This window comes from Morone saxatilis, unplaced genomic scaffold (assembly GCF_004916995.1).
Source record: "Morone saxatilis isolate NCDOM2014 unplaced genomic scaffold, NCSU_SB_2.0 Contig2, whole genome shotgun sequence".
NCBI classification, from domain to species: domain Eukaryota; kingdom Metazoa; phylum Chordata; class Actinopteri; family Moronidae; genus Morone; species Morone saxatilis.
In genome coordinates this window covers 13,738,608-13,749,172 of record NW_023339762.1, presented here as the reverse complement: position 1 = coordinate 13,749,172, position 10,565 = coordinate 13,738,608, and the positions used below count along the sequence as shown (strand labels likewise).

The 10,565-nt window shown below is 39.6% G+C and overlaps 1 protein-coding gene across 1 annotated transcript; it reads right to left on the bottom strand.

The window, feature by feature from the left end:
* Positions 1 to 1,060: 1,060 nt before the first annotated feature.
* LOC118330041 (very long-chain acyl-CoA synthetase-like) lies at positions 1,061 to 9,703 on the bottom strand. Its single transcript, XM_035664419.1, has 10 exons — positions 9,127 to 9,703; positions 7,653 to 7,856; positions 7,413 to 7,568; positions 5,631 to 5,755; positions 5,350 to 5,544; positions 5,167 to 5,257; positions 4,028 to 4,226; positions 3,848 to 3,945; positions 2,150 to 2,280; positions 1,061 to 2,033 (listed from the first exon to the last, which is right to left on the bottom strand). Exons 1-10 carry the CDS (start codon positions 9,581 to 9,583, stop codon positions 1,857 to 1,859), a joined length of 1,833 nt encoding a protein of 610 aa, XP_035520312.1. The 5' UTR covers positions 9,584 to 9,703; the 3' UTR covers positions 1,061 to 1,856.
* Positions 9,704 to 10,565: the final 862 nt, after the last annotated feature.

Here is a 10,565-nt window from a genome sequence, read left to right as displayed (position 1 = left end):
TGCACAAGCACACGCGCAAAAAGATTAAATTCTTTCTCTATTAACACAGATTTGAAATTAAAATATTCTAATGCCCTTAATGGTCAGCATTCAAAAGAAAATCTTAAAGACTTGCAATTTAATGGTCACCTGTCCTCAGAGACATGAGACTTATTTAGTTCCTCAGTCTTACAAACATGTCCTGCCGGTTAGGTAATCCTCTATCCAGACAAGAGGCATGTTTACCTGCATGGCCCCGAGCTTGTCTCCCGACAGCAGAGGCTGTGTGGTATTAAAAGCATGATCAAACAGCATGATCCTCGGTGTGCTCCCATACTTGTTCAGGTGTGAATAAATTATGGTGTCATCCAGTCTGATGTTTGGCAAACTGCATGGGCTCCAGTGCTGGTCTAACGAAGGGCCTGCGGTGGGTCCACCCGAGCCACTGGTCTGTAGTTTTTTAAGACTTTTTGGTTTCCCATTCTGGGGTATTTGGACCAGACGTGAGATCTTCCACAGTGTGTGTGGGCCAGTCAGGTAACATGATAACATGATACAGGTTGACGATATGTTGCGCAGCTGCTCAGCACATGTCTTGAGCACCTTGGTGCCTCCATCTCAGCTCAGTGTGAGCTCCTCCCTGTCTACTGCCCTGAAGGCTCTTTTTTCACTCACAACTGTCAATTTTAACACACTGGTGGTGCTACATAGAAAAGTCAGAGGATCAGTATTGTTTGTACAGATATGATGGGCAATTCTGCTGATAGTTGTTGAGCTATTTCACTCTGGACTGAGGTTATAGGCTAACTGTCATTACATCCCTAAAGCTACGGCAATAACAAGCCTAAACTAGTCTCAGTGGTTTTGTCGTGAAAACATCTGTTTACTGAGGTCTTCTCAGTGCTGCTGATCCCTGGTCAGCTCCAGGGGCAACACAACCTGGGTCAACCTGCACCCAACCACAGGAGGGTTGGAGCTGGTAGGTCATATTGATGAGAAAAACGTTGCTGTGCTTTAAAATGACACAGATAAAGATTTATTTAAGGTAGATAGAGAAAACACATCACCATTAACCCATAAGTATTAATTTTATATTTATTATTATCATTATTATTCTACTATTTATTAACTCCTAAGTGAAGCTATCAATGCATACATTATGAGTCACAGCGCAGTGCAACAAGCTCAAACATGCTCTCTGGAGGAGGATTTAAGTCATTTTATATATAAAATAACTGTTGAAATCACAAAGGTAAAGCGATAAAGAGAAATCTCAACACTTCCCTTAGAAGTGCTGAACATCACATAGTGAGTGCTACAGTGCAAACAGGTGGGTTAAAAGGCTTGCAGGTCACATGGAGTTCAAGTACAGTAGCCCCCCTCAATTTCGTTAGACAGCGTTATACATGTACGTCAGGAGCCAATCAGCTACTTGGCATTTGGGCTCAGCTCGCCTGTAGAAACCGGCTCTTTAAAATCTGACAGCTCTTCATTTAGTACCACTTCTGACTTTATTAATTCATACAAATTTACTTTACTACAACAAACAGCTCTCTTAGTTAATCGTCAAAGCCGTCCACGTTATTCTCTGTCAAGATTAATTACATCTGCATCTGATATTGATACCTTGTGGACAAAATGTATAGAACTTTGATTGTAACTAATGTAAGTTGTATTGTGTTATATTATACTTAATGTCTGTTATTATGTTAGTCTAGAAACCACATTCAACTCAAGTGTAAACCTGTACAGCTTTCCACTGAAGCACAGGAAACCTCTGAAGCGTCTTCTATTCTAACTGACACAACACAGTGATTACAAACTCTACAAGTGACCTTTTCTTAATGTCTCTCAAACAAGAAGCAACGAAAGCCACTTTAAATTTTGATCTTCCCTGATGTAACTGAATGGAATAAGTCCAGCGTAAGTGGGACGTAATTATTGTCTTTTTCATCCAGGAAGTAGAGTGGGTCCGTTATTTTATTTGGGTTGAAACCCTCCCCCACCAGCTTCCCCTTCATATGCTTAAACGTGCCCGTAACGTCCAAGGAGCTCTGTAACCAATCACAGTGCAATGTATTATTACGGGGGGTTAAATAATGCTCTCACCACAAAGGCTGAAACTGTCAGAATGCTTTGTGAAAATATGAGATCAGTGGAATAAACGTACCTGAATCCTCATAAAACGTGGCCTCGCGTATGCCGGCAGGAAGTTTTTGACATGTTCAAAAACACCTGCAGAGTCAAATCTCTGTCCTTCACTTAAAGTAATGGCCGCCATTCCAGCTCTCCCCTCCAGACCTGAAAAATAATAACAATAATAATAATGGATTTTAACTCACGTCTAACTCAGGTAACTATCTAACAGCAGCTACAGTTAGCAGCAGTTAGTGGTTACTTTAGCAACAAGTAAATCAGAGGCAAAGCAGTTGGAGGACATATAAGGGAAAACTAAGTTTTCTCCATAAAATATTATCCAGATTCACTATAATCAGTGACATAGTTACAATTTCTCAAGGGAGATCTAACCCTAACTCAAGTTACATAATATAAACAGCCGTTTCACTCCATCCAGTGTACCATCAAACTGATTTTGAAGATGTTGTTTTAGGGTAAAATAGTTGCGAGATGCTGCTTTAGGGCCCTTTCAGACACAGCGTGATTTGAGCTGCACTTGCCGCTGGTTCAGCACAAATCCGACCAGGTGTGGGGGAAAGGTGGAAAGGACAGAGCAAAACAGGCAGAGGGTTGCATCAGTGAGATGCACTAAAAACAAAATTATCCAGCAGGTACCAATTGACAAATTAGAGAATGATCAGATGTTTATGCTCCACTGGCTTGGTTGGAAACGTGTTTCCAAGACAGGCCATTCCTTCCGAGGTCTTGATACAAGCATAAAACTCTTTTAAGGAATTCAGACACAGTTCCATACCTGGCTGCCTCGTTTCAATTGGCCACACGAGTATTCATTACTGCGCATGCTTTTCTCAGCGCAAAGAGAAGCTATCATAGCGCCTTGTAAACTATTGAAAATAATGGATTTCAGAGTGCAGTAGCTAGTGTTGCATCGAAAAGAGCTAAATCATTGGGATAAACAATATAACAAATAATTGACTTTGTGTTGTTTACAGAACACCAGCATGCACCTCTCTGTCACTGCACACAGATGTTGCATCAGTGTTGTTGTTCAGCCAGAGATGATTGGATCAATTGTTCTGTCAACTCAAATGCAGTTTAGTGTTTCATTGTTGTTTCAGTTTGGTTGAACTCGTAGAGTCGTATGTCGTAACCTGCTTTCACTTATATGAACTTTGCCCTCTGTGCTGCCTGCCCGTCCTTTGCCACCTTCTGTGTTTTCCTATGCTGTGTCCCAGTTCAGCAGTGGCATCTTCTGAGATATCTCAGCCAAAGGTTATGACCAGGACACTGATCTCAACTGACCGACAGAGTGTAAATACCACTGGGAAACTGGGGCAAGTTCCATGAGTTTATAGTACGAGTTGTACCATTTTCCTTCAACAAACGATAGACTACTGGCAATCAGTGTGTTTGGTTAATGGTAAATGTGTATATCCATACTTTCATCTCCCTGTAATGCCCTTTGATTTATCCAGATTGTAAACATAAGAAAACAGTGCAGTTAACAAGCATTTTATTGGTCTAGTTCAACAGACCGGCCACATGAGAGCAAAACAGGTAAATATGATTTACAGACTTTAGAATCTGAACACAATATAATAAACTGAGGTTTCCAAGGATAGACTGGTTGTGCCTTTCAAATCATAGCATAAGAAGGTCGCATTTTCTTTGTCTAAGAACAGAGCTTGTAGGAACAAAAACAAAGAAGAAGATGTACAGTGAAAATTACCTGGCACTTCAACTCCATACACGTTGGCTTCTTTAATGCAGTCTACCTGTGTGATGACATCAGCCACCTCATTTGTAGACACGTTCTCTCCTTTCCATCTATTAATAATTAAAAAACAACAATGCTGTGTGAACTCAGATTTTTAAGCTTTAAATTGGCTGAAACAAAAGTTTAACTCACCTGAAAGTGTCTCCAACTCGATCCTGAAAGTAGATGAAATTGTCATCATCAATGCTCAGCAGGTCACCGGTGTTGAAGTACATGTCTCCTTTCTTGTGGACATTATGGAGCTTCTTCTTCTCAGTTTGCTGCAGGTCTCTCGCGTAACCCGAGAACGGTGCTCTGATTGATATTTCACATACCAGAAGTCCAGGTTCACCTGCGGAAAGTTAAAACTGGAGAGTTTATCTTTGGGGGGAGTTAAAGGCGTCAGTGTGTTGTAGCACAAATTAAAACGTTTTTTTTTTTATGATGCACTGTACAGCAGATACCTCAGGTTGAGTCAACAGTGACAAATACACTCCCTGACTTTTCCTCTACTGCCATCATGAGGTTGATTTATCAAATATCTTTCAATAAATAAAAGATGTCAGTTACAGCTGTGGAATTTGGTTCACACACATTCATGATTCCTTGATGACTTTAATCTCCCAAGTTGACATATATGGCCAAGTACATGAATATTTAGCTGAAGTAAACCCTCACAGAGTTGCACGCTAAAAACAATATAGGGGTCACTACAGCACCAATGCAATATTGGGTTATCTAGAAACCTGACAGTAAAACAAAAACAACACCAACAATGCATTAAACTTAAGTCTTGTTACATATGGTCCAGTGTGTAGGATTTTAGTGACATCGAGCAATGTAGTTACAGTTTAGTTGCAATGCCCTTGCCTCACCCTGCTGTTACAAAAATGAAGGAGAACTACGGTGGTAGTAACTGATAAACTGAAAACTTTTAAATTGAGGTGTGAAATCTGTTTTGGAAAGGAACTTGAATTGTGCAGCATTGAGTTTTCCACTGTACGCATCTTCCACGTGTCACAAATAAAGTTGTTTTTTTTAAAAAAAGAAAACATGGGTGTCTGTCTGTTTGTGAAAAGTGTTTAAGTAGATTTTAAGAAGAAATGTATTAGTTAGGACGGTTGGTGATCTAATACCCATTGATTTAATAAAAATCTTATATCCGTAGGTATTGATTATAAAACATTAACTATACTTCAGTTCCCCATTATTCCCTGGAAAACATACAAATAAAACAGGATGACATGATCTCTGTGTCCTTGATGGTACCCACAGCCCTGGTATGAACGCACCTTTAGCAGCCTCTATGCAGAAACCAGCAGAATCCCTCAAAGGCATATCTTTGTCTACGTCGTACTTGATCAGACTGTACGGGAAAAACCACTGCGAGAAAAAAATAAAAATAAAACCAAACAAACTTGCTTATTGATTAACAGCTCTTACTTTATAATGTGGAAGGAAACATGGACTTCTACCTTGTGGAGGAAGGTGTCTCGCCCAACAGCTCCAATCTTGCCACTGTAGTTTATCAGAGCAAAGTTCCCTTCTGTTGCTCCATAAAACTCCTTGATTTGAATGTTTCCAAACCTGCTGATGAAGTCCCTCCAAACATCTGGCCTGATCCCGTTGCCTATCGCAAGTCTAACTTTGTGGCTTCGATCACTGAGTTTCTGTCATGGAAGACAGGAAGACTTGTATTTTCTGGTGACCTCTGATATGTACCATTAATGTTAGTGCTGTGACATACAGTGCATACCTTTGGTGTGTTGCAGAGGTAACGCATAATTTCACCTATATACTGTATGACAGTGACGTTGTATTTTCTGCAGTCGTCCCAGAACTGAGATGCAGAAAATTTACTCCTTAAAGCCACCGTGATACCTACAAACAGCAACAAGATGACAAAGTAGGATTATTGAATATAAGCTGTTTGCTAAAGAAATTATGCCACATCATATTAGCTATAAAATACTGTATAAATTAAGCCATAACAATTCAGATCAAACCTACTTTGAGTTATTTGTGAAAGAAAGCAGTAACAGTGAAGTGTATGTTAGTATATCACCTATTTAAAAAAAACACCACAGTCATAAGGAAGTTACCATATATGGTTCCTCACCCAATAAAGGGTTAAGAGCAGGGGTTAGTGTGAAGGCATTTTCCTTCTTTACATTAGATGGGTTAGGCGGTGTTAGCCGGTGCCTCTTCTTTGTTGATTTGTCCTCCTCTCTGACTGTTTGGTACAGCAGCTGATATGGTCGAACACTGAGCACCCAACATATCGTAGCTCTACTTTGTTATGAAAGACCGAGGTTGTCTCTCTTTATGCTTCGTGTGTGACTCTGGGTGTCATTCAACAGGACTTAGTATAGCGTAGGTTGGCTTGGAGTTTAGTTTGAACCACTACTTAACTGGATCTTCTCATTAATGTAGCTGCATAAGTTAAGACCATATGTGGGACACTAGAAGATCTTGTGGGTCAGGAGACTAATCTTCAGATCTGGGTTGGTGATCTTGTTCTTGTCGGTCGAGCCTCAATAAATTCTGCTGTGTAAGTCATCAAGGTCCCCTGAACTCCTCATCGAGTACAAGTGGTTCGTATTCTTCACAGTTTTTCCATCACAGTTAAATGTTTATTTTTAGGCTACTTATGTCTTCAGTCAGTTTATTGTCTGCATAAGCTTCCATTATGTAAAGTGTGTTTAATACGTCTCCTCCATTTCAAGATCAGTGAATCTGTGATCAACCTTGTGGTCTGTTGAAGACATTAATCCAAATTACTGGCTTCCCCTAGCTGCACCTCCTCAGCCTGGCTTAGCCTTTGTGAAACCTAAGTCAGGATGCACCGAACAGGCCTCGCTTTTTAGTGATCCTGGATTTCTTAATTCTGCTTTTGTGAAACAGCCCACAGGTTCCAACCTGCTGCTGTAAATACTCACTAGAGCAGTTTTTCTGAAACCTTTCTGACATCCTGCCCAAGAAATCCTATCCTAAACCCTAAATGAGCTCAAGTAAGTTTAATTCCTTTCAAACACCACTTATCATGTTCCAAATCTGTTCATCTCAACAGAATTTAAACTCAATGTTAGTCACACTATTAAGCATATGGACTCTTTTATTTTGTAGTAGGTTTGATCAAGTTTGCAATTGTACTTCCACTTGGAGTGACAGAAGGGGCATGTTTCCATGATGTGTGCATGACTTTCGGCTGTTTTTGATATCAGACTGTGGCTGCCTGGGGTTTCTTGTGATGTATCAGTAAACTATTTCTGTTCATCTTCCTCCTAAAAACATATATGTGGCAGTATATTTAACTTTTTATAAGTTACATGTCAATCTTTCTCTAAGTTTTGTTTTACAGATTTAAGTTTTATTATAACAATTAATAGGCTTGAAATGCAACACACAAGGTAGGAGGTTGGAAAGTATTGGAAGATGGAAGGTTTTGGTCTTTTCATTGGATTTGCTGACAATAAATAGAATAACACCAGTCTGTTCCCTTAACAAAATCACTGATGCTGTATGAATGTGCTCATACCCCTCTCAATGGCTCCAGTGAAACCAAGTAAGCCGGCGCTGTGATAGAGAGGGAGGCTAACATAAATCACGTCTTCGGGCTTTACTCCTGTTACAGTCAGAAGCAAAGAGAAGGTCCACAGTTTGGAGTGAGTGACCACTGCTGCTTTAGGGAAACCTGTTGAAGAGAAGCCAGAGGTAAACATCAGTACTCTTTCTTTTACTGTTGAATCCTGAATATTTAACACCTGAAGTAGCTTACCTGTTGTCCCTGATGTGTATATGTAGACTGCTGGACTCTGCAAGGTTACATTTGACCTTAAATCTTTGGATATAGGCTCAGAGGAGGCCTGGCTCATTTTGAAGCTCTGCACATCTGCAGTTCTGCATCTGTCAGCCAGGATGAAAACTGTAACCTGCTGCTCCAACAGACTGGGCAGGACCTCCTCCACAGCATCCTGTAACTCTGGGAAGTGGGAATAAAATCAAATGTTCTCTGCAACTGAAAGACTTAACAGGATTAATAATGATACATAAAAACTGTAATCCTTCAGCAGTAACTTTTTGCTCCTCTGCAGCTGAGGCATCGTATTACTGCACTCCAGTGGTTGGAAAGTACAATGAAACAGAGAATTGTTAACACACAAATGAAGAGCTATATATCGGTCAGTCGATATTGGCCTATTTCAGATGGTATCATATCGGTTTTGGTGTATATGTCATGCCATATGCGTTAATATAAAACCTTTTTTCTGGTATATAATTGCATAAAGGCTTGTAGTTTTTACAGGACTAATGTTTTAGCTATTTACTTTACTCTTTATTTGCTCATTGTTTTCTATAATTAGTTGACAATCTAACCTACGTTCAATTATTTAACCTATATTCTTTAATGAAAGCTTAAGAAAGCAACCTTCTGAGTACCTTTGCATACTCATATCAGTGCAAAATCTGTCTATTTTCATTCCAGCTCTAAAATCCACTATACTGGTCATATCAGTATTGGTCTAAAAAACAAAAAAAACAAAAAAAACATTGGTTTTGCTCTACAGTTGAATGAAGTTTTTCCAAATCATTTAACATTAACAGCCGATTAAAGTTTTGTTTTGTCACTGTGTTTATTGTAAGGCGTCACAGGCCAGAAAGGAAGCACTGGTTTAATATTTAACACAATATTGTTTACAGCTCCTAAACATTGTGCATGACTCTCTCACTTTAATAGTTTTGAATAGTTGAAGTCTGCATCAAGGGGTTTTACAGTGTTTTACAATATTTGGTGCAGTTTTAGAAAAACATTTGCTGTTTGCAGTGCAAGACTTTGGTTCTTAATCATATTTGAATTAAAAGAAAACTGTCCAGACTATTTTCTTAGCCATTTTCTCTGTTTTTGTTTCCTCTACCTACATTCTGTGTCTTAAAATGTTGGAGTTTTGCCTCCAAGATAATGTTTCCCCTCTGTGTTTAGACCAGTCATGGCATGCTGTGGTATTGCTGTCAAACTGATGAAGACCTTTTCTAAATATGCATGTGTTTTCTTGAGCTCTCAGGACCACAATTATAAAGCAGACTACTCAAAATTAAAGCCCTAGTAGGAGTAAATGTAGAAGAAATGTAAAAGTATTAATACTTTGAGTTTTGATACTTAAAAACAATTCATTGATAATACTTTCATTCTTTTACATGAATAACATTTGCAATACAGTGAATGTACAGTGTGTAATCACATGCAAACCCACCTTCTGCAGCCACCAGGGTTTTGGCTCCGCTGCAGCTGAAGCAGTGCAACAAGGACCTGGATCTGATGTTGTAGTTGAGAAACGCAGCGGAGCACCCGATCTTCCCCAAACCCAACCACAGCCACAGAAACGTCGGCTCATTCCCGAGGAAGAGCGCAACAGTGTCTCCCTTCCCAAGGCCGCTCTGCAGGAAGACTCTTGCGGCTTTGTTGCTGAGCTCATCGGCCTCCCGGTACGTGAAGGTCTCCTCTTTATAGAGAATTAACGGCTTGTGCGGCTGCGCCTTCACCGCCTCCGAGAACCGGTCCAGGATGGAGAAATTAGTCTGATTGTATTTTTGGATAAGGCGCCTTATTTTTAATTTATTGCGCACGAATTGGACATCCTGGAGAAGGTGTGGATGGCGGAATACAAAGGCAAGAACAAGCACAGCGACACACACTATCCAGACGAGCATGTTTACCTGTGGAGAACTTCAAACCACAGAGACAATGTGAATGGAAGTTTAAACACCTTCTTCTGGAGGTGGAAAAAAGAGGTCGCGGCTAAAAGATATGAGGAGGAGGAGGAGCGCAGAGATCATATCAAGGGTTAGAAAATATTGACAATAAAACAAAATGAATAACCAAAGGATTTAGAATCAATGATTTACAGAATATGAACCATTATTTTCAGTCTTTGAGTTGCTTCTATGTTAGAGACTAGAAATATATAATGGAGCAATGGAAGAACTTTAGGTTACTTGTAATCTCTGGTTCTTTGATACAGAAGGTGTTTCACTGTCTGTCTCCCCCCCCATATGAACCACAGTGGATTAACACATATCAAACCATTCCCGGTTTCTGTCTGTGTCTATAAAACTCACTCTGTTATTAAACAACAGGGCTAACCCAAAGGCCTTTGCTCCTCCCCTGGGGAGAATGGAGGGGGATGAAAACCAATTGTGGGACATGTAGGTGACACCACCTTAGGTACAAAGGCCAGGTTGGGCTGCAGGCATATGGAAAGCCAAAAGACTCATATTTTGTCTCAGTTTCCCTGTATTGTATTGTAAAGGGCAGACCACACTGACTGAGTGATTACAGTTAATCAAGCACTGATATCTTTTAGTATAAATACTGTAGTTTGTTTGGGTAGTCTCAAGAAAATCCCATGTATGAACTATTTTATCATTTATTTTTAGATTATTTATATGTATTATTATTGTAGGAGCATGTAGAACATTATGATTATGATATTGAATTTTACTTTGAATGAATTATGCATAAATGTAATGAAATATGGAGAGTGGAGTTAGAATTATTAACTACTGGAGTTATACACCAGGTATATATATGGTATATACTGTATATACTTATATACCTGCTGATTGCTGGTATAATAGCTGCACTGTCTGAAGTGTGGGTTCTTTGGTTTGTAGCCACATTATTTTACCTCTA

What these genes read in the sequence shown, in the direction of transcription:
- LOC118330041 (XM_035664419.1), bottom strand. Translation starts at nt 9,583, where the DNA reads ATGCTCGTCTGGATAGTGTGTGTCGCTGTGCTTGTTCTTGCCTTTGTA. An exon ending in ATACACATCAGGGACAACAG is followed by an intron (nt 7,569 to 7,652) that starts GTAAGCTACTTC and finishes TCTCTTCAACAG; the next exon opens with GTTTCCCTAAAGCAGCAGTG. An exon ending in CACTGGAGCCATTGAGAGGG is followed by an intron (nt 5,756 to 7,412) that starts GTATGAGCACAT and finishes TGCTGTTTGTAG; the next exon opens with GTATCACGGTGGCTTTAAGG.